At 40.6% G+C, this 24,612-nt stretch overlaps 1 protein-coding gene across 1 annotated transcript in view; it reads right to left on the bottom strand.

Moving 5' to 3' along the window:
• TRAPPC10 (trafficking protein particle complex subunit 10) overlaps window positions 1-24,612 on the bottom strand; it is an 84,689-nt gene that overhangs the window by 16,571 nt on the left and 43,506 nt on the right. The window contains exons 9-14 of the mRNA XM_056858284.1: window positions 19,354-19,468; window positions 17,772-17,848; window positions 12,689-12,780; window positions 11,440-11,580; window positions 9,569-9,681; window positions 5,021-5,535 (exon numbers count right to left, since the gene is read on the bottom strand). Coding sequence (XP_056714262.1) covers window positions 5,021-5,535; window positions 9,569-9,681; window positions 11,440-11,580; window positions 12,689-12,780; window positions 17,772-17,848; window positions 19,354-19,468 — 1,053 coding nt within the window. The remainder of the gene's footprint in view (window positions 1-5,020; window positions 5,536-9,568; window positions 9,682-11,439; window positions 11,581-12,688; window positions 12,781-17,771; window positions 17,849-19,353; window positions 19,469-24,612) is intronic.

The raw sequence follows: 24,612 nt of genomic DNA, 5'->3' as shown, positions 1-24,612 counted from the left end.
CCTAAATAGAGATCCATTTAGCACCTTTTACTTATTTAGTAATCCTGCTTTTAAAAGTAAAAAGTACACTTACACTAAATTTGGGGGGGGATCAAGTGGTGTTTCAATGATGTATTCAAACAAATTCAAAGCTTTATGTGGAAATGATTTTTATTGGAATAACAGCTGTAAGAAGTTTCAGACAATATAATTAAAAGCTTTTTTAACTAGCATGCTGGCTGAATGACTGGGTTGCAGCTGGATAAAAGCTTTTTTAAGCAGCATATCTGATTAACTGGCAACCTCAATTCCTTTCAGTGTAGGATGTACTTTGTACATATACAGAAAAAAGTGGCAGCACTTCCTTTACATTATTTAAAGAAAAGATTTGGCGGCATCCGCTTGCTGTTGCAGTATCTTTGCACCATGGGAATTTTTGGCTTTAAAAAAAGTTGATTAGATGTATTTGTGGTTTTATTCTTCCTGCCCAGGTTTACAAATCAATAAAACACACATTCATTTTTCTCACATGAGAAAATTCCTAGGGATAATTACTTGAAACATATTAATCACAACTTTTCAATCAAGGCAAACATTTATGATTTGGGTAAGGACTAATCCTAATTTAAGATCTTGTTTTGTACTTGTGTACAGCTTGCTTTCCGAATACTATTCCTTGACACTTTCAATTGCTCTATTGGGATAGAAAATCTTTAGTCTAACCTGCTAGTCCAGGTACACACAGAGATAACTGAGATGAACAACCTAAACATATCAGGAGCTGTTGATGTTTTTTTTTGGGGGGGGGGGAATAGTTGTGAATTTCTTGCATTGTGCAGGGGGTTGGACTAGATGACCCTGGTGGTCCCTTCCAACTCTATACTTCTATGTCAAAGAGGGAGTACTGAAATTTATATAGGCTTGGAAGCCCCAGTTATAACCACAGAGTGGAGGAGATACATTGCAGAATACCCAGCAAGTTTCTAAAAAATTTAACTTGAATATCAAGATGTTCTATATGGCCAGTGTACCAAACTGGAGCAGCATGTCTAACAATCAAATGCCTAGACAGAGTCTTGAATAGGTGGATTCAGGGAAGTAAAGTTCAGACATATGAAGAACTTAAAAGCCTAGTAGGCTTGGAACAGTTCTAGAAGCACGTTCCCTCACAGTTCAGTTGGTTACTGAGGGACAAAAAGCTGAAAATGTTGGAGCAAGCCACTACTTTGCTTGATGAAATAGAAGGGGACATGGGAGGGTTCATATTCCCAATATCCAGCAAGAAACGTAGAGTTTGGGGCTCCTCAGAAAAGTCTGATCCATCTAAAACCAACCCTGTGAGGCGGAACACTCCTCCACAAAGGAGAAAGGGAGCGATCACTTGTTATTACTTTCTAGAAGTGGGACATATAAAATTGTCCAAAATTAGAAAAAGCCAGAGCATGAACTTCTGCCAAGCCTGTCAAAGTTATTAAAAAGGCAGACCATGTTGTAGACCAACCCAATACTCTTGTTCAAGCTGATGCGAGCCAACCTGAGATACCAGCCAAAGTCTTGCACGTCTACAGAGTAAAAGAAGATCTAAACAGGGATTATATGGAGGCTGTAACTATAAATGATGAGGAGTTGGTAGGCTTGAGGGACACTGGGGCAGAAATCTCTTTAATTAAACCCCTTCTGGTACAGAAAGACCAGTACTTGCCAGGCCGATCCTATCATATTAAACGGATTAGTGCGCCTGAGTTTGAAGTAAAACTGGCAGAAATTCCTATCAAGTATAAAGACTTCCAGGGAACATGTATAATGGGAGTCTGGGATGATATAGAGTGCTTATTTTACTGGGAAATGATTTAGAATAATAGATTAAAACAGTGACTGTAATTACCAGAAGTAGGCCTCAGGCTTCAGAAGGGCAGACCCTATCAGCAGAGCCAGAAACATCACAAGCCAAGCCCAGTGAAAGTTATGTAGAGGAACTGATACAAGGAATCCATGTAACAAAGTTTCTAGCAGAACAGAGGCAGGATGATGCTTTGACAGAACTGTGGCAGAAAGCAGAAAACTCTCCAGATGAAGTGACTGTGGAGAATCCCTGCACCTTCACAATTAAAAAGCAGAGTCTGTATCGAGTGGCCAGGAGACAAAACTGTACTGTGCTTTGGGAGAAAAGAAAGCAGCTAGTCTTTCCAAAAATGTACAGGCTACAGATACTAAAGCTAGCTCACAAGACAGCGATGGCTGCTCATTTAGGCATCAACAATACAGAAGTATGGGGAAGAACATTAGAGCCTTCTGCAAGACTGGTGAAGCATGCCAGCTGGTGGGCAAAGCTCAGGGCAAGACAAAGGGACTCTTGCAACCCATACCAATCGTGAACGAAGCATTTTCCAAGATTGGAGTGGACATTGTTGGGCCAATATCCAGAGTAACCAGAAGAGGAAAGAAGTACCTCTTGACTATTGTGGACTATGCCGCAAAGTACCCTGAAGCAATACCACTGAGGGACATCAAGGCAAGGACCGTTGCTGATGCCTTGTTGACCGTTTTTGCAAGGTTAGGTTTTCCAGAAGAGATGGTCACAGATTTGAGAACCACCTTCATGTCCCAGATCATGAAAGAATTGTTGAAAGCTTGCAGCATCAAGCACCTGATGACAACTGCATACCATCCACAGGCAAACGGCCTTAATGAAAAGTTCAATGGCACCTTGAACCACATGCTGAGGACCTACACACACAAGCATCTGAACAACTGGGACCAAAGACTGCAGCATTTCCTTTTCGGGTACTTAGATGTGCCACAAGAAAGTTCAAGGTTCAGTCCCTTCGAGCTGCTCTTTAGATGTCAACCAAGGGGGCCGATGGACATCCTGAAAGAAGCATGGACGGGATAGCATCGAGAGCCAGGATGATGTCATCTATCTCCAACCGCTCCAGGAGAACTTGAAAGAGCTGAGATCAGCTTCTGCAGACAACATGCACAGAGCCCAACAGAAGCAGAAGACCTGATACAATGCCAAGGCCAGAGACAGAGTTTTTAAACCAGGAGACCAGGTCCATGTGCTGAAGCCCAGGAGAAAACACAAGCTAGATGTAGCTTGGGAAGGACCTTTTCGTGTTGTAAATACAAGTTTCCAATGTCAACTATTTGGTAAATATGAACTCTGAAGGGGAACTGTGTAGGCTTTTTTATGTAAATATGTTAAAGCCTTACTATGATAGAGGAAACCTAGTACTTATGACTAGAGGTGGGGAGAGGGAAACTATCACTTTAACAGATTGGGAAAAGCTTACTAAGGGGAGTACAGTAAATGAAGTGGTTTTGTCTCCATCCCTGACCAAGTACCAAGTCAGGCAAGTCCAAGCGGTACTGATGGAGTTTCAATCCATCTTTTCAAACCTCCCCGCGAGAACCAATCTAGCCTTACACAAAATTGACACAGGAGAGGCTAGACCCATAACCTTACCACCTTACAGGGTGACTTGCCCTAATGATACAACTTTGAAATTGTGCATATCAGAGGTAAGGATAATGTGGTAGCTGATGCTCTCTCCAGAAAAATAACATAATGTACAGGTAATTAAAATGTTGTAACTGAAATGTTTATGCTGGATAAAATCTGAATTAATGCTGAAAATGTAGTGATAGTTTAAGTATGTAATGTTTGTTATTGAAAACGTTTCAAAGATTAACTAGGTTTTGCATGTACACCCATTGCACAAGAGAGGCTTGAGATAACCTCACCTTTAGCAATGATCTCAAAGGGTGGGACAAACAAAGAGTTAATCTTTGAGAGACGCTCAGAGAAAGGGAGCAGGCAGAGCTAATGAACTCTCATTAAAGGAATTGATTCTGATTTTGGTAACCTGCGTGTTCAGTAGCTATGTTGGACTCTGGGACTTAGAGAGGATTAAACAGAGTGAGTCAATACCATCTACAAGATGGGACATTCAGTAAACAATGAAACAGAATTTGGGTTGTAGAAGCAACCAGAAGTCTCAAAATCGAACTGAAACAGAACATAAATGTTAACATGACACATAAATGATGCAAACCTATGCTACAGGATCCAACCAACAACAACCTATACACAGCAGTACAGACCACAGTCCCCAATAATTTCGCCAAGTAATTTTCTGAAGCCTTTTGTACAATGCTACCCTATTGACTGCGCAGAAAAGCCCTATTGAGTACTTCAGTTTTGCCTAGTTCGTGGAAAATCAAAAGAGTGGGAGTCTTCCTCACCTCCTCAGGCAGGCCAGTCCACAAGGTGAGGTCATGCAGAGCCAAATATAGTCCTTCCTGCACCCACCCGACCATACATATAACTGCTTGGCCACATGTTGAAATAGCCCTATGCTGCAGTATACTCCCTGAACTTTTAAAATATTTTGTAATCAATCTTGAGTTTCAACGAGAACGGCAGGCTATAAAGTAAATAATAAATAATAATTGCATGGTTGTATTTTGATGTCTGTTTTATATTAGGGGAAAGATAGTATCAGAAGTAAACAAATATGTGGACTTAAGCACCCAAAACTGAAAAAAGAAAAAAGTAATGCTTAAGAGCATAGGATTCTTTAAGCGTCTTGACATATTTTAGACAAACCTTTTTAGATTCTATACACTAACAAAATTATGAAGACAGAATGTATGGAACTTATCACTTGTAACTGATTACCATATTTTAAATGACCCTTCACCACTTTAAACACCTTAAAACTAGTTCTCAGAAAGTTTGATCAAAACCAAAATAATCTTACCTTTTCTGTTGCCTTTTTGACAAAGAATACAATAGTTGGGAAAAGATGGAATATTTATTTTAAATCTAGCTATTAGTGAAACACTTAAACTTCAGAAGAGTAACAAGAACTAAAATAATAATTTAAGTGGTTTTGATTAGTGTCATCCTGGCTTTTTATAGGTGCATCACAGAATCTGCCAGCCTTCCAGATAAGCCAAGATTTGGTGCAAGAGGGATGAAATGTAGAATCAGCCAAGCTGTGACAAGAGAGCAATACTGCCTTACAGAAAAACATACCTGAGTTCTGAAAGTTATTTTATTGACCCCTGGTTCCAGTATTAAGTTGCTACATTTTAACACATGGGCACCATCTTCAAGAGTAAGCCCTGTGGGTATTTCCAGAGAAGAACTGCTCTCCTGCCTCCGCAACAGCATATGCACATTTTTGCAGATGATGCCTGTAGTGTTCAAAGAATTATCCGAGGGGCTCCTTTCATACATCTCATACAATTCCAGCATTGGCAAACTAGTTCTTGAGAGAGAGAAACCTACAACCTCATTTGGAAAGTGTATAATACCATTGGAAATCTTGTGTTTTGTGAGCCATTCAGCTGTCTTCCGGTAGCTATTTTTTTCAATGCTGAAGTGGACATTGATGGCAATCTGATCCACATTGACTGTGATGGGCATTTGGTTTACCAATTTCAGTTCAATTGACAAAGTTCCACCCACATGGATCACAGCATTAGGAGGATCAAAATGTAGATTCTTCAACTGTGCGAAGGGATGCATGGACAGTAAAACTTTCTGACCTGAAATGAAGATAAAATTGAAAACTGGGTATTTCAGTTTAACCAAACTCATGCTTCCATTCACAAATACCCATAAGATGAGGGGAAATGTCTCCTCTGAAGGGAGGGCTAATCAAGGCCAGTATCAATCAATCAATTTTATTAATGTTTTACTCACAGACCTTAACAATAATCAGATTAAAACCATACAAGATATATTACACTCACTATAACCCACAACATCCAGAGTGACATTGAATAAAAGTTTTAGAATGTTACAAACATTCACATTTATACATATTATTACTGATTTAAACATTATAGTTCCTCTAAAATATTCTTATGAGCCCCGTGGCGCAGAGTGGTAAGCTGCAGTACCGCAGTCCAAGCTCTCCTCACAACCTGAGTTCGATCCCAACGGAAGTTGGTTTCAGGTAGCCAGCTCAAGGTTGACTCAGCCTTCCATCCTTCCGAGGTCGGTAAAATGAGTACCCAGCTTGCTGGGGGTAAAGGGAAGATGACTGGGGAAGGCACAGGCAAACCACCCCATAAACGAAGTCTGCCTAGGAAATGTCGGGATGTGATGTCACCCCATGGGTCAGGAATGGCCCCGTGCTTGCACCTTTACCTTTTTTACCTTAAAATATTCTCGCTATGGCAACTTCGGTGCCTAATTTTCAACAAATTTCTTCCTTAACTTAAACAGTAACATAATTTTTAAAAAGCCACACTAAGCGTGATCTTAGAATTAATGTCTGCCATTAAAAATCTAACTCTACCCTCAACTGTATCTAATACATCTGGAATATGCTGGGTTAATTTGAAGCGAATGGAGTCATAAAATGGGCAACTGAACAGAATATGTGAAAGGTCCTCTGAACCTGTGGAGCAGAGACATAGCCTTAGATTATGCCGGAATTTTTTATATCTGCCATGGGTGTAAACTGAGGGCATCATTTGAAATTATGCCATTGTAAATGCTCTCCTTAACGCTGGATCTGAAAGTTCCATTACATAATTTTGGATTATCTCCAGGTCATCCAATGTTCAACCTAATCCTTCAGTTCCAGCAGATTTATATTGCATTTGCCATGACAATGAAGGTCGGAAAATTATACCTAAATATTTAAAATTGGTCCTGCTCTACTTTTTGGTTTTCTATTGTCCAACTGTGACTAATCCTATGATTGCCAAAAATAACGATTTTAGTTTTGTTATAACTAATTTTTAGGGATTCCCTATTACAGTATTCAACCAGCGTCTTCAGCCTTTCCTTCAGCCCAGTTTTCGTGAGAACCAAAATAGCCATATCATCAGCATATAACAAGGTTATTTTCCTTCCAGCCAAAGTGGGGGAGAAGTATGTTAACGCATTCATCTTTTGCACTATGTCATTAACATAAAAATTGGAAAAAAAGGTGCTAGCAGGCAGACCTGTTTCACTCCTTTCGTTAGGGGAATCAGTTCCATTACACTTCCAGCGCCTTCCATTCTAACTCTAGCTGTGATATCCGTATGCAATTCCCTTATCAATCTAAAAAGCCTGTGGTCAATAGAGGTGTCCGCCAACTTCCACCAGAGTCTATTATGGTCAATGGAATCAAATGCTGAACACAGATCGACAAAGGCTACAAAAAGTTGGCATTTTAATTTGACCGTGTATTTCTCAATTAGGGCTTTAAGAACTAAACAATGATCAATTGTGCTATGGTCCTTACGAAATCTGGTTTGTTCCTGATGAAGGAGGTCTACCTGTTATGCCCAATCTAACAGTTTACACAGGTTGCAAGTATATAGCTTAGAAGCAACGTCTAGAAGGCTGGTAGGTCGATAGTTGGCAGCAACAGACCAAGAAAGGGATCTTGGGGTGGTAGTGGATAGCTCAATGAAGATGTCAACCCAGTGTGCGGCTGCTGTAAAAAAGGCAAATTCCATGCTGGCCATAATTAGATGAGGAATAGAGAATAAAACTGCTGATATCATACTGCCCTTGTACAATCTATGGTGAGACCACACTTGGAATACTGTGTACAGTTCTGGTCACCACACCTAAAAAAGGATATTACAGAGCTGGAGAAGGTGCAGAAAAGACCAAACAAAATGATTAGGGGACTAGAGCAACTGTCCTATGGGGAGCGGTTAAGACGCTTAGGGCTGTTTAGCTTGGAAAGAAGGCGGCTGAGGGGAGACATGATAGAGGTCTATATAATTATGCATGGTTGGGAGAGAGTGGACAGGGAGACGTTTTTCTCCCTCTCCCATAATACTAGAACACGGGGTCATCTGCTAAAGCTGGAGGGTGAGAGATTCAAAACAGATAAAAGGAAGTATTTTTTCACACAACGCATAGTTAAATTGTGGAACTCCCTGCCCCAGGATGTGGTGATGGCTGCCAGCTTGGAGGGCTTTAAGAGGGGAGTGGACATATTCATGGAGGAGAGGGCTGTTAGTTAGAATGGATACTAGTCATGCTGCATACCTATTCTCTCTAGTATCAGAGGAGCATGCCTATTATTTTGGGTGCGATGGAACACAGCAAGATGGTGCTGCTGCACTCGTCTTGTTAGTGGCTTCCTAAAGGCACCTGGTTGGCCATTGTGTGAACAGACTGCTGGACTTGATGGGCCTTGGTCTGATCCAGCATGGCCTTTCTTATGTTCTTATGTTGGCAGGGACTGTGTTATCCCCCTTCTTAGAAATAGGGACGATAACACTTTCTTTCCATCTGGGTGGTATCACGCATAGATTGTTAATTGTTGTAAATAGAGCTGCTAACACTGAAGCCCACCAATGGATATTCAATTTAAATAATTCTGGAAGGATATAATCTTCTCCCGGGGCTTTCCTTCCAACTAGCCCCTTAATCAAATGGACACATTCCTCTGATGACACCGGATCCCATGTGGGCAATGAATTTTGTTCTTTAAACATAACTTCCATGGGAGAAATATCCCTGGAGGTGCTTTAAAGAGAGAGGAAGTGATTTTGCCACCTATCCGGTGTAATATTTGCCATCACATAATTACTAAGTCTTATACCCTAGGCAATTAGCTCCCAAATTTTTTATCATTTTTGTTAACTACGGACATAGCTAATTCTCCCCACTGTCCTTATTATACTATAATTTATTTTGCTTCAAAAAATTCTTATATTTATAGCAAAATTGTGCCAGTCGTTCAATGCAATTTGACCATTCTGCCTTGTAAGTATCTGAGGGATTTCCTCATTTTCCTACATTCGTGGTCGAACCAAGTGTTTTTTTTTATTATGCCTATCTTCAATGGTCTTTGAAAATTAAAATTAAAGTTAAAATTCTGTGCCAAGAAAAGCCCAATTCTGTAACCTGCATAGCATGCAAAGTATATTTGTTTTTTTCTTGCTTTTGGTTGCTATGGGGAGTGACAAGGAACTATGCAAAGCTCTGAAACATTGACCCCACCAACTCACGCCCCTAGCCACTGGAAAACATGTTCAACCTAATCCTTCAGTTCCAGCAGAAACATATTTTTGTTTTCATGTACCGGTATATCTTCACTATCACAAAGACTAGAAACTTGTTTATTGATAGAAAATGAAAGATGAATTCCTGGGAAACTGAACACCTCAGCCACATTAGGCAAATTTTCTGTATGCTTGCAGAATCATATCATGAACACATACTGGTTAAAGCCAGAACTTGCACTGAAATTACAGGGGGAAGGCAGGTCTCCCTCTTTTGCATAACAGCTTCTTTAGCTACTGTTTTTAGAAGGGTATCAGGGAGGTATGATTTGATCATGATCCATTAAGCTCCCCCTCCCTCTACAATTTGAGCCAGGATGCCATGCTACTCTCTAATTTCCTGAAATTGCTAATCATCAAACGAGACACCTGATGGAAGAAGAAAAGTATTTTATAGCTGAGGAAACATTAAAAAGAAAACTGCAAGCACATGCAGAAAGTTACTAATAAAAAGGTGAAGTGTTGGCATGCTAGGGAACCCAAGTCTTGCTTCAGAAGCCCATCCTATGAAAGTGCTTAAGTTTTACAACTAGCCTTTTTTCAGAAGTCTTACCTTTGCCATCTGAGGGCTGTTTGGCGAAATTTAAGATCTCTTGGCAAAAGTGTTTGCGCTTTTCTTCTGTTAAGTTAGTATCAGCAGCTAAAAGGCTGCTTGTTTGGAGATAGCTGGCACAGAGTTCAGGCATAACAAGAGAGATTGTGATGTATAGACAAAATGAATTAATATTATATTTATAAATATTTATACAAACTTTTGTCATCAAACTTTATGAAATTTGCTCAATGCGTTCATTTCATAATACTGAGATTGTTTTATTCTGAAAGATTTAGGATGGAATGTGGGGCAAAAATTTAAATTAAAAATGAAATCAATAATCCTAAAACAACTTACAATTTAAAATTATCTTGTATAATAGTAATATTTATATTGTATCCAACTCTGCCAATTGGCAAGCCTGCTACTTTACATAAAACAGCAACAATAAACTATTTAAAGCAATTAAACAGAAGGGGGGGAAAGATACACCAACTTCTCTGTCTGCTATTGTTGCCATTTCCCAAGTGTTCACTGAACTAGAAGTTCAAGGAACTAGCACCAGCAATCACCATGCTATCAGGGTAGAAGGGAAATCAAGTGAAGTAACGTCAGGCTGTAATCATTATTTAGTCCACTACCCAGAGAGCCAGATGGGAAAGACTGCTAGTGCTATTTCCCCCTCTACAGCAAAGAGGTGTGTGTGTGTGTGTACACCCTGTGTGCCTGCTTCCTTCTCCTTTGCACCAAAGAGAAAAAGGAGAGAAGCTGCTCCAGTAGCTTCAAAGGGAAATATAAGAGTGATTACAGCAACCCTGGAGGAGGGGCAGAGCTACTTTCAACTTCTTGGAGAGTCATTCCTAAGTGACTTTCTGCCCATCCCTGTATTAGATGAGAAAGGAAAGAAAGAGTTACTAAAGGCAGCTAGACTAACTGCACAGAAATTAAATTAACATTGTCACTATTCACTGAGGAAAATGTGAGGAAGTTTCCGATGCTGGAACCAATATTCTCAGGGGGATGGCACCTGCAGAACTGAGTCAAATGGAGGTGATTCGCTCTGGGGCTAAGGCACAAAGGCATAAGCCACCAAATCTGGACGATGTACACCTTGGGTCTTTTGAGGACACCAAGGAGAAATTGTTAACTACCTAACAAAGATATGCAACTTATCAGTGAAACTGGCCTCCTAGCGGTGAATTGGGAAGCAATTAAAAGTGAATACAGGAAGTAGAAGGCCAATTCGCCTAATGTGTGCTCAGGCTGATTGGTAGAAACTGTTATTAAAGAGCTATAATTATAGAATTAAGCATACAGAGAAAGAGGCTTTACTGAGGAAAAGGACCAGTATGGCTTCTAAGAGAAGTTCTATCTGATAATTCTTCAGTAACCACTATTCAGTGACTTAATCCATCCCTGTGGCTCTTAACATTTGCTTACTCCTCTCACAGTTTTTTTAATAGCCTCTCTCTACCACTTAATATACCTTTTATCCATTCATATTCTAATAAATATTTTTGTCTACTTCTTTCATTGAGTATTATGTGCAAAGCTCTCTGCCCCTCTTGGTGGCCCTAAATGCTAACACTGACCACTCTTCCTACACACTTTACACTGAGAGACACTGTCCTTCAGTGTTACTACTCTGAAGATGCCTGCCACAGTTGCTGGCGAAACGTCAGGAAAGAAAATTCCAAGACCACGGTTACACAGCCCGGATAACCTACAAGAACCAACTGACCATATGATTTTTATCAAAAATTCTCAGTCTTTAACAGCTACAGAAATGAAAGAAATTGGGCAGCGTCTGTTCAAACATATTTTAGCTTCTCCTCCACACCCTTTCCCTATAAATCAACCCCCAACCTTCCTCTTCTTTTGAAGGATACTTCTCAATTTGTCCAAGGTGTTTCTGACAATCTGCTAGTTGTTTCCGTGTATGTGTAATAAGCAATGGCCACCCCTCAGCAAGGTAGGTTTTTAATGCTCCTTGAAGATATACTTCAGCCTTTTCGGGACTCCTCTTCTTCCTTTGGAAGAGTCACAAGTGGGAGAAGAAAGAAACAACAGCAATTTAATACTTAAATTGTTCCTGCTACCAATATGAAATACTAACAAAACTGAGTGACTTACAGCACAATCCTGTGCAGAGTTACTCCAGTCTAAGCCCATTCATTTCAATGGGCTTTGACTGGAGTAACTCTGCACAGGATTGTCTATGGGGCGAATTGTTAGAATATCTCTGAAAGCTTTTCAGTCTCTAAAAGCTTTTCAGTCTCTAATCAGTTATACTGGCCATAAATGTAACTGACAGAAAAACTCACTTCCCCTGCACCACAGATTCCTTCTTATGCAAATTAATGTATGTACTGCATGTTATACATTCCTGAACCACAGAACAATTATTTCTTTGATTGAGATTCCATATCCCTGCAAAAGGAAAGGGAATGGAACTTGGGGGTGTAAGCTATCGGTATAGCGAATTAACTATTCTAAGCAAGGGTCTATTGCTGTAGCATGGAGTAACAATATTTGATTTGCCATTACTTTGCAGAACAAATGCTTAACACAGCAATCCTGATTGGGGAGGGGGTAGTTGGGCCAGTCCCAGAGACAGCATAGCTGTACCGTCTCCTGAGCAACTTGCTCCCAGGCGCAACAAGCCAAAAATGCTTTTGTTAAGAAAGCCTCATGAAACTGCTCCATAGGGTTTCACGGGGCTGCAGCACAATTTGTGTAGGCACAAGTTGGCACCTGCAAAAGGGGGTGTTCCTGGGGTGAAAGGCTTAGGTCAGCTCAGTCCCTGGGAATGCCTCCTCTGGCAGCAGCACAAGCCTGTGCCAGAGCTATGCTCCCACAGCAGCAGTGCCGGTGCCCAGGTGGGCCCTGCGCTGGTATAGGTGCCACTTTAGACTGCGTAAGTGGCATCTACGCCAGAGCAGGGGTCATACCACTTCCTGAGGTGTTTCAACCCCCCTTAAGGATTGCTCTGTAAGTTGCTTTTTAGTGTTCTTAGACATGCCCCTTTCAGAATATGTTTTAAAGAACAAACCATTAACAATTTAAGTTTTAATTAGGTTGAAAGGTCCTTTGAAAACTTAAGTTTTAAATGGCATATAATTTTAAAGATTTATTTACATATAATACTCTGCCAGATCCTTTCCAACAAGCTTAGCTGAGCGGATTCGTCCAATGTTTGTGTACATTTCAATGGTGGCATGGGAAAGATCCTATGTAAGAGAAAGGAGAAGGTTTTTAGGAAAAAATGTATTATGGTAGATCTTTGCTTCCAGAATCCACAAGAACGGTCTTCAAACCAAGGGTTGGGACCCTCAAGGGGTCATGAGCCCCTGTAGAGCCACCAATATATTTTGTTTCCTTTTGGAAATATCTAGATGCAAGCGAGCATGCACAGTGTGCAAGGGGCACCATTCCTTCTGCTTCTCTGCTCACATGCTGATAGGAGTAGCAGGAGAGATCATTCAGCAATGGAAAGGATTCATTATAGCGCTGAACCTTAAGTTGTACCTTACTATGGTACATCTTCTGGTGCTCAGTTTGTGTTTCCAGCGTGGTGTAGTGGTTAAGAGCAGTGGACTCTGATCTAGAGAGCCAGGTTTGATTCCCCACTCCTCCACATGAGCGGAGGAGGCTAATCTGGTGAACTGGATTTGTTTCCCCACTCCTACACACAAAGCCAACTGGGTGACCTTGGGCTAGTCACATTCTCTCAGCCTCACCTACCTCACAGGGTGTCTGTTGTGGAGAGGGGAAGGAAAGATGATTGTAAGCTGGTTTGATTCTTCCTTAAGTGGTAGAGAAAGTCGGCATATAAAAACCAATTCTTCTTCTTTTGTTTCCCTGGCTCTCTTGGCCCATTAACCATAATCCTAGCCTTGAATAGTGAAGCCATAATTCTGCTCCTCTTCTTCCCAGTGCATGACTCTAATGATATGACCTCCTATCGCATACTTGCTGCTCAATGGTCTCATGTCCAGAAACGCTGAAGACCACTGCAATAGTGTTCATGTTTAACCAAAATGTATTCAGAAACACATGCTCCATAGATTTTTGGTTGATACGCCTAGAAATGACCAATATTTCATGACTTCTTTGACAATTAAAGAATCTGTATTTATTTATTAAATTTATCCCCTCCCCACCTCCGCTGGGGCACTTAAAATGGCTTACATTATTCTTTTCTCCTCCATTTGATTCTCACAGCTATGAGACAGGTTAGGCTAAGTGTGACTGGCCCAAGGTTGCCCAGAAAGGTTTCATGGCAGAGTGGGGATTCGAACCCAGGTCTTCCAGATCCAATCTGATGACACTCTAATCACTGTACCACAATTATGTGGAATTTTGACTTAAAATCAGGTGAATTTATAAAGATAGTCACGCATACAAAGTATGTACCATGCTGCCTTGTAAGCTAAGGCTGAAAGATGGGTTATGAATCATTTTAATAAAGACAAGTTATTGCTCTTTTCAGTTAGTAAGGATAGAAATACATCGAATAATAGAAGCTTCAACAAGTACACAATTCTGGGAAGGAAAACACAAAACTAATCAACCTTCTCCCATTCTTCCCTTCTCTCAATTGTTAGCCTTGCCTCCCTCTTTTTGAGTCTGACCACTACTGAAATTTAGAGTTGGTGAAGGAACCTGTTTGATGTTTCTTTCTAACAGTGCATTAAAAATAAATTAATTTTAAAGGCTAACAATAGAACAAAATTAGTGTTATTCCCACAATTCATTTAGCAGCAGGGGTGTGCATTTGGAGCTGAAAATATACCCCAAAAATACCTTATTGGCATTTTTTGGGTATATTCGGCATCCCAAATATATTCTGGCATTTTTCAGGAAACCAAAAAAATCTGGTCCCAAAAAGTCCCAGAAATTTTCAGGATTTACCAGGAAGATGAGAAGCCAGCGTTTGTAAGCTCCCAGGGACTGTTTTTTTGTGTCCTCCCCTGCTTTCCCCCCCCCTTTGTTTCGTGTCTGGGGGGGGGGTGTTCTATGGGCTTGCCAGAATGCTTGTGTCAATTTCAAGTGTTTCAAGAGTTTTTTTTTTCTTTGTTTGTGTTCCCTTTGCGGTTTTTACAGTGCTGCTCACTGCTCGAATTTGTTCTGCTGTAAATTCACATTAGTTCTGTTGAGCTTGCACTGCCACAGTGGGACTGGGTTCCACTGGGCATTGTGTACATTGCCATTTGTTCTGTTGGGCTTGCGATACTCCCATATCCCTTGCTTAGATTTGCTCAGTTATGATCCTCCAGTTTGACATTAGTCCTGCTGAACTTGCACTGCTACACTAGCACTGGGTTCTGCTGGGCATTCTGTACACTGCCATTTGTTCTGTTGGCCTAGCAAAAGTGCCCCCCCAACTTGTTTTCACTCCAGAGATTCTCTGCTTTGACATCAGTCCTGTTGAGCTTGCACTGCTACACTGGCACTGGGTTCCACTGGGCTTCTGCATATTGCCATTGGTTCTGCTGGGTTTGCAAAAATGCACCCCCACCTTCAGTTTCCACTGCAAAGATCCTCTGGTTTGATTTTGTTTCTGTTTGGCCTGGCACATCGGCTTGTGGTTCTACTGGGATCACTGGGTTCTGCAATAGTTCTGTTGGGCTTGTTGTATTGGTTCTTAAATGGAAGGCATAATTTGACCAGTGATTATTGCTTGCAGGCATAGGTTTTGCCCTGGAAGCAGCATGGAGGGTTTTTTTCTCCCTCCATAGGAAATAATGGAGGATGGCTGGGGGCACCCTGTTTAGGGGCCCACAGAATTGGTCCCCTTGGTCCAATCTACTTGAAATTTAGAGGTTATTTAAAGGACAGCCACCAGCAGCAATCCCTGAAATGTTGGTGCCCGTACCTTTAACACACACACCCCAGCCACCCAGAAAGTTTCCCCATAGGGAACAATGGAACCAAAAAAATCAGAAACCCCAAAAAACCTGAATACCATATTGGTTTTGGAATTCATGAAAACTGATTATTTCAGGAGTACTGATACGGCTCCAATATAAGGGTAGGTCCTGTCTCACTAACCTATTAGAGTTTTCTGAAAGCATCAATAAGCATGTGGACAGGAATGAGCCTGCAGATGTTGTATATTTCGATTTCCAAAAAGCTTTTGACAAAGTCCCCCACCAAAGACTGCTAAGTAAACTTCATAGTCATGGGATAAGAGGACAAGTCCTCTTATGGATTGAGAGCTGGCTGAAAAATAGGAAGCAGAGAGTAGGAATCAATGGTCAGTTCTCACAATGGCGGGATATGAGTAGTGGGGTCCCTCAGGGATCTGTGTGGGACCGGTGCTTTTCAACCTGTTCATCAATGACCTGGAGTTGGGGTTAAATAGTGAAGTAGCCAAGTCTGCAGATGACACCAAATTATTTAGGGTGGTTAAAACAAAATTGGACTGTGAAGAGCTCCAGAAGGATCTCTACATACTGGAAGAATGGGCATTAAAATGGCAAATGAGATTCAATGTGAGTAAGTGTAAAGTGATGCATATTGGGGCAAAAAATCCCAACTTCACATATGGGATTTGTGTTGGCAGCGACAGACCAAGAAAGGGATCTTGGGGTGGTAGTGGATAGCTCAATGAAGATGTCAACCCAGTGTGCGGCTGCTGTAAAAAAGGCAAATTCCACGCTGGCCATAATTAGATGAGGAATAGAGAATAAAACTGCTGATATCATACAATCTATGATGAGACCACACTTGGAATACTGTGTACAGTTCTGGTCACCACACCTAAAAAAGGATATTACAGAGCTGGAGAAGGTGCAGAAAAGACCAAACAAAATGATTAGGGGACTAGAGCAACTGTCCTATGGGGAGCGGTTAAGACGCTTAGGGCTGTTTAGCTTGGAAAGAAGGCGGCTGAGGGGAGACATGATAGAGGTCTATAAAATTATGCATGGTTTGGAGAGAGTGGACAGGGAGACGTTTTTCTCCCTCTCCCATAATACTAGAACACGGGGTCATCTGCTAAAGCTGGAGGGTGAGAGATTCAAAACAGATAAAAGGAAGTATTTTTTCACACAACGCATAGTTAAATTGTGGAACTCCCTGCCCCAGGATGTGGTGATGGCTGCCAGCTTGGAGGGCTTTAAGAGGAGAGTGGACATATTCATGGAGGAGAGGGCTGTTAGTTAGAATGGATACTAGTCATGCTGCATACCTATTCTCTCTAGTATCAGAGGAGCATGCCTATTATTTTGGGTGCGATGGAACACAGCAAGATGGTGCTGCTGCACTCGTCTTGTTAATGGCTTCCTAAAGGCACCTGGTTGGCCACTGTGTGAACAGACTGCTGGACTTGATGGGCCTTGGTCTGATCCAGCATGGCCTTTCTTATGTTCTTATGTTGGCAGGGACTGTGTTATCCCCCTTCTTAGAAATAGGGATGATAACACTTTCTTTCCATCTGGGTGGTTCACGCATAGATTGTTAATTGTTGTAAATAGAGCTGCTAACACTGAAGCCCACCAATGGATATTCAATTTAAATAATTCTGGAAGGATATAATCTTCTCCCGGGGCTTTCCTCCCAACTAGCCCCTTAATCACACAACGCATAGTTAAATTGTGGAACTCCCTGCGCCAGGATGTGGTGATGGCTGCCAGCTTGGAGGGCTTTAAGAGGGGAGAGGACATGTTCATGGAGGAAAGGGGTATTCATGGCTATTCGTTAGAATGGATACTAGTCATGCTGCATACCTATTCTCTCTAGTATCAGAGGAGCATGTCTATTATTTTGGGTGCAATGGAACACAGGCAACACAGTCGTCTTGTTTGTGGCTTCCTAGAGGCACCTGTTTGGCCACTGTGTGAACAGACTGCTGGACTTGATGGGCCTTGGTCTGATCCAGCAGGGCCTTTCTTATGATCTTATCCCAATCCAAAAAATACTTTTTTTCACACCCTTACTTAACACTAAAAGATAGCTGCAAACATTTTAGCTGCTATTAATTTTCATTATCCATTTCCAAAATGTTACATCTTTTATTCAATATACTGAAAGTGTTTCTCATCTGATAATCTTGTATTTGTTAAAACAATCCATAAGTCTAGTACCGAGTACTATGTTGAAAATGTTGCCATTAAGTCCAACAAATATATCCAACACAAATGCCTATTATAAATGTACTGGTATACTTGTCTCTTATTCAGCTTGTATACATAGAACATTCATAAGGCATACTTACTAAATAGTGCTTTTCAAAAGCTTCTACAGATGATAAGGCCTCTTTCAGTTTCTTATAAGGAGACTGTGCTGTATTGGCTTCAAAATAAAAACAGGATACGCCATATTAAAAGAGATTACTGCTTGATTTTCTGCACTAGATTTACGAGGTGACATGCATTAACATTATGCGAGTTTACAAAATTTGTCATATCACTCTAGAAGTAATTTTTCGAATCAGAACATCCGACCTAGTGAAAACTCTACATGCATACACAAGCCAAGTATACTGCCTATAAGCAGAGATGTAAAAACTGAAACACCCCAGCAGGCAAAGGCTCCTAAAAATTGGGCTTGGTTGCTGAAGATGGCAGGAAGCAGGTCCCTCTCTTCCCAAGTACGCTGCAGTATGGAAGATCTCTGCCTCATTTACATCTTTCCTGATACTTCTACCTCTACTCTTCATCTAGACTAATCTCTTTTTTGAGAAGAAAACAATGACACTTCGATATTCATTTCAGGTGGCGATTGCTGGTGTTCAGAAAAAAAAGCAGTTTGCCTATCTCTGCTAACTGCACTGGAAAAGAGGACTGGTTTCTAGCCTTCCTTTTGCAAAAGGCACCACCAGCAAGACACTGCAAAATCCCAGCACACACTCCTCTAAGTTCTCTGCACATGCTACAAGACTCAGGGGCAACTATTAATAATGGTTTGGTTAATAATCCAACCCCCAAACTTGTGGGTCCTAATGAACTTCTTCAAAATTCAACTCTCTCTCTCTCCCGGGTGTGCTTTTCTCTTCCTCAGCTCCCTCCTTTCAGCCTCTTTTTTTCTATTATCACACCCTTCTACTTCTTCTTTTTTCTACTCAGCTTTCCCACTTGTCATAGCTCCTACCACCAATTTACAAAACACCGTCTCATTATCTTATACATCCTCCTTATATGAAAACCCTCCCTCAACATTTTGTTTCAAATTTATTAATATGGTCAACTGACCAATCACATTTCAAAACATTTTGTTTCCAATTTCTCTTGCCCTCTGCTTTAGTTTCAGTCTTTTTCACTTTTCATACTTTGATGGGGAAGAGGGAAGAGAAGAGACTGGAATTCACATAGAAAAGATCCTTCCTCACACTGAAATGCTCAGGTTCCTCCCAACTGGCTCCTAGAAAAGTGTCATTACTTTTTTCTTTTGCCATTTTTGCAGACTTAGAGCCTGGCTATAAACTTTGTAAAACTATACAAAGTTATGCATGTTGAAAACCTAAATTTCCCAGTATTAATGTTATACGACTAAAACATTGTGATACTTTTCCATTGCAGTAAAAGCAGCACACATGTAACTGAACACAAGAACAAACTACTATCATGGGCCAAACAATGGCCCAACTAAATGTATGAGGGACAAGATGGAAATATTAATCATCTATTTGTACTAAGTTTGTAGTTGCAAATTATTTTTAAAGATAAGTTAGCTTTGACAAATAGACAACCTGGCACTGTCCTTTGCATGCTTTATGGCTAATGGAGCTCCCTCTCAATATCAAAATTATTGAGAAAGCATTCACATTTAAATCATTTGGTAAAAGCTATCAGTGGTACCTGTTTCAGGGCGTTCAGCGCCAAGTCCTGCTAGAAGATCAACTGTTCTATTAAGATCTTCCGAATTGGGCCCATTTTCTGACACAAGTCCACACAGGTAACCCAGAGATTTTAGCTGCAAAAACAGATCACATTATGAAAGCACATTTTATAACAAGGGCTGCATTCAGATGTCACAAACAGAGGAGAGTTCATAGCAGGCATGAACCTTGCTCACTTCCATGCTTGCACACTTCTTGATCATGCAGCGTGACTGAAGACTTCCTGGGCACAGCTTCCTTTTCTAAGCAGCCCCCACATATTAGCTACTCTAAGCTTGGGGGTCCCACAGGAACAGTGTGAGATGCAGCCCAAGGACAGCAGCAAGGGCCAATCAGTAGAAATCTCACACATGCACAATTGAACAAGCTCTGAATAGAGCAAAGGCTCACAGCAGCAGAGAGGAGGAATACCTCTGCCGCCACCACCCCTTTAATTCAGCCCTTCATGCAGTATTCTATGATTTTCCTGAGTGCATCCCAACGCTTGCAGTGAGTTGCAATGATACAGCAAAAAAGAGCCCTTCTGTGAACCTGCTCTATTTGCAGAAGTACTAGATCCAACCTTTTGAAATTAATTTTAACTGCTTTAACCAGTTTAACCAAAACTCTACAGAATTTCTCAGAACATCTGTAATCAAATTTTAAACTACGGTGCTGGGTCAGACAATGCTGCATATGGTTCAACATGCTGTCTGCCAACAGTAGCTCACCACATGCCTCAGCATCGTTTACAAGCATGGCACAATGGCAACATTCATTCACTGTCAGTCTCTACCATATGGCAATCAACAGATACAAAACGTTTGAGAAAGGAACAAAAATGGACAAAATTATATTGAAGATTGTTTGGCCCCCAACTATGAGCGCATTAAAACATCAACATAAATATATATTTATGTAAATATATATTTACTAAATATATATTTAGTAAAAATGTTCGTTTCTCTGGATTAAGCTAAATAACCTTTGTTGACTACATGATTTATCTTACAGTAGTTGCCTGATACAAGCACTATACAGTTTATGAAGGAGTGCCAACATTTCAGCATTACAACTCCCAAATCTTTAATAGTTGTATACAGGAAGGATTTGGGGCTGGTGAATCAAAGCCCTGTCATATCATCATAAAACAAGCTCCACCTGCCCAACATCTCTCATCTACACTACTATTAACAGTACAAGAGCCTTAACATTGGTAAGATAGCCGTCCCTGAGGAATTAACTACACAGTACTCTGTTTCTGGGCCTGGCCTGGGTCCTGTGTCTGGAGCTCCCAGCAATTTCTGAAACTTAATTCTCAGGCAGCTTTGGGCGTGATTTGCAGTAGGATTCCAGCAAGTGGAGAGAGAGGTCTTAAGCCGCCATCCCCTGTGCAGTTTCAAGTTTGACAGGACCTAGAGTAGGCCCAGAAAAAAGTGTAACGTGTACTTCAACCCCAATTCACACTATTCACTCTCTTCCAATATATTTCAAATCCAGTTATGAAACACTGTCAATTAGAGCAAACGAATGAATTCACAAAAGAGCTTTCTCCCCCTTTTCCCTGCAATCCACTGAAAAGCTGATCCTGAAGGTCAGGAGACTCCTAGGAATACAGTGTGGTGCAGCACTGGAGCCTGAAGCTCAAGGGACTAGTGGAAGAAGTCAGCTCCCCTCCGCCGGTTGTATGAACTCCCTTGCCAATGCAGCAGTGGGGGGGTAGATTTCTACAGATACCCCATGCCTCACTGCACACTGTTCATAGACCTACAACTCTGAAAAGTAGCTTTTGGGATGATGCAGGAAGATGGTGGTCTCATTCTATTCATAGTTCACTGGATTCTTTTCCCCCAACTGTCATTCTTTTCCCCCAACTGTCATTAAAAAAATAACCTACAGAAGCTATAGAACACGTTAATCCATATATATGTGTTCAAAACTTAATATGTTTGATGCAGCTGGTATTTTACTATTTTAGTAGCTATTAATGTAGAACTATCATTTTACCAAATGAATTGCCTTTTTTTAATGTAGATTTACAAGTTTAGCTATACTGGCATATGTAAGAAGTTTTGGTTTCCATAATTTTGAGCTTAGGACACTTTAAGCCATGGAGCCCCTGATATTCTGACCTTAGAGGTCACCCTCAGCAACAGCATAGAGGGCAAAGTGGAGATCTCCATTGGGGGTGGGAATTGGCAAAAATACTGTCCTCCATCAATGCAAGTCCCATTCTGCTGTCTAACACACCTTTGGATCCAACCTTTGGTATAAAAGAGGAGAAATGTATTTCAGATCCAAGTTGAGTCTAATAAGATTAATGTATTTTATATTTATCCAAAAAGCATGTGCATTGGGGAAGGAATTGTACATATGGAAGACAGTGACTGGTTCCCTAAATGCCCCCCTCCAACAATTAGGACTATAATTTCTATTTGTCTTGTGATGCTTACTGGGTGTCACATCCCATCTAGTCATCATTTTTATACATCTCACTCTCTTTCTCAAAAAAAAAAGTGTGTGAGAAACCATTGCTATGACTTCATATGTGCTCCAACTGAATAAAATACACTTAGTATCCTACCCTTTGCCCCATTTAATAATTCAATTGTTCACAATTTCTCATTTCAGTTGCATCTTTGATATGAGTGTTACGGCCTTTCACCTATACGCCACATAGAATTATATAGAATTGTATAAATTTGTAGAATTTTCTATTTAGGAATCATTGAGTTCTTATAAGTATCCATTTAAAGGTTTGTCTTTCTCTAGTACACTGGTTCCCAACCAGGGGTCCATGGACCCCCAGGGGTTCACGAGAACTAAACCAGGGGTCCGCGAAACAAAGTTATAAACCCATAATAAATTAATATTTACGCGGGCAGCATGGTGGCGGCTCGCGGGCGCAGAGCGCGGCGGCGTGCGGTGGTGACTCGCGGGAGCGGCGCGCGACAAGTAAGGAACATGCGGGGGCGGGGAGGCCGGGGGAGGGTGCAAGCGAGCCTCACACAACCACACACAATAGGAGAAACACTTGTCAAACCTTGTTTGATGATAGCTGTCGAAGAGGTTTTAGGAATGGAAGCCAAAAAGAAAATACAAGAAATACCTCTAACGAACAACATGGTAAAAGCTCGAATTGAAATATGTCAAATGACATCGAGGAGCAGCTTGTTTTGAAAATAAAAAATTCGCCATGTTTCGCTTTGCAGTGTGATGAATCGACAGACATTTCTAATTGCAGCCAGTTGCTCGTATTTGTCCACTTTTTAGACGACGACAACACTATTAAAGAGGAATTACTGATTTCGCGGAAACTGGAAACGACGTCAAAAGGTATCGAAGTCATTAATATAATAGTGGAGTATTTTGAGAAACATAGCATTATGTGGGAAAAGCTCACCGGCTTCTGTACGGATGGCGCTCCAGCCATGTTAGAATCATGCTCCGGTCTAGCAACATTAATAAAACAGAAGAATCCTTCAGCAATAACAACTCATTGTATCATACATCGTCAGGCATTAGCTTCCAAGACTCTTCCTAAAAGCCTTGTTAATACCATGGAAATGGCCATAAAAGTGGTCAATGTTATTAAAAGCAGCGCCTTAAATACACGCCTTTTAAAAAAACTGTGCACTGAAATGGACTCCGATCATGAGACTCTTCTTTTCCACAGCAAAGTTCATTGGCTATCGAAAGGCAATATGTTGGGAAGGTTATTTGAACTAACAAAAGAGGTTGAGCTGTTTCTAGCCGAGAAGAAAATTAAAGATTTACTAGAGCTGTTTTCTGATTCGAAAAGTCAGATGCATTTGGCTTATCTTGTGGATATTTTCTCACATTTGAATAAACTAAACTTACAGTTGCAAGGTTCTGGAAACAAATTTATCAGGTGTGGGAAACATTTTTATGTTTGAAGACAAACTGCGTGCCTTTATTTGCAAACTTCAATTATGGGTAGGCGAAAACAATTATTCTGTTTTTGTGACATTAAAAGCACTGGTCGATGATAGTAAAGATCACCGCAAATGTACAAGACAACATCAGAAGTCATCTGCAAATGCTGGTCGATGAATTCCACCATTGCTTCCCGGAATATAACCAGACAGAATCAAAAGATACCCAAAAGCTGATTCACAATCCTGTTGAAGAGGTTGCAGAAGAAATCCAGGAAGAGCTCATTGAATTCCAAAATGATAGGCACTGTAAGGATGCGTTTGAATAAGTTTCTCTTATTCTGAAGAGTTCTGGTGTAAAAAAGCAATTTCATATCCTACAGTTCGGGGATTTGTCTTGCGATATCTTATGCTCTTCTCCACAACTTATTTATGCGAACAAGGGTTTTCTGCTTTGCTTATAATTAAGAACAAGACCAGAAACTGATTGGAAGCAAGTGATGATATCCGTGTAGCTCTGAGCAACAGTATTAGCCGCAGAATTGCCCAGCTTGTAAAAAGGATGCAAGCTCAAAAATCACACTGATTTACAATTAAAAGTTCTCTATTATAAAAAATATATTCAAATATTATTCTAAGTTTAATGTTTAACTAACAGTTATGATTAAAGTTTATTTTCAAATTCTCAGAATTTTTATTTTGAACCTTGGGGTCCCTGCACCAAACAAAAAACTCCTAGTGGTCCCTGGTCAAAAAAAGGTTGGGAACCACTGCTCTAGTAGGACTGGAGAAGAAAAAAAGGCAGGCCAGGCAAAAAGATCTTTCCCTATAATATGCAGAGGGAAGCAAAATTCTGTCTGTCTTTCTTAACATCTTATTAAAGCAGTTTTTGGCTGTCCTTCTCTGCTGTCTCTATAACTAACACTGAAGAGACCTTGAGAATGGAATGTACTTTGATCTTTCAGTTACTACCTGGCCTTAACCTTTCTAGTAGCCTCAAAGCATTCAACTTTAGCGTGTTTCCTTTGACAGCTAAGGGATCCTCTATGGTATAAGGGTCCAAAGAATGAATATTATAATGGTATTTAGATTTCTATATTATAGGTATAAGATACAATAATGGTATTATACTCATTTTAACCGAATTTCTTAGAATATGAAGATGCTAATAGAATTAAATGACATAAATATATGGAACTGCTAATATAGCTGATTGTTGTAATGAAAGTAAACTGTTTAAGCTATTGACCTTTGATGGGTTCACAGATAGCAGCAACATTGGACTTCTTTTCAGTATTCAATCCGGACTGCTGCAAGGTATGGAGACTGAAGTGGACTTAAGA

The sequence above is a fragment of the Euleptes europaea genome, chromosome 12 (assembly GCF_029931775.1).
Source record: "Euleptes europaea isolate rEulEur1 chromosome 12, rEulEur1.hap1, whole genome shotgun sequence".
In the NCBI taxonomy this organism is placed as follows: domain Eukaryota; kingdom Metazoa; phylum Chordata; class Lepidosauria; order Squamata; family Sphaerodactylidae; genus Euleptes; species Euleptes europaea.
The sequence above is the reverse complement of the archived record's forward strand: the minus strand, read 5'-3'. Positions and strand labels throughout refer to the sequence as shown.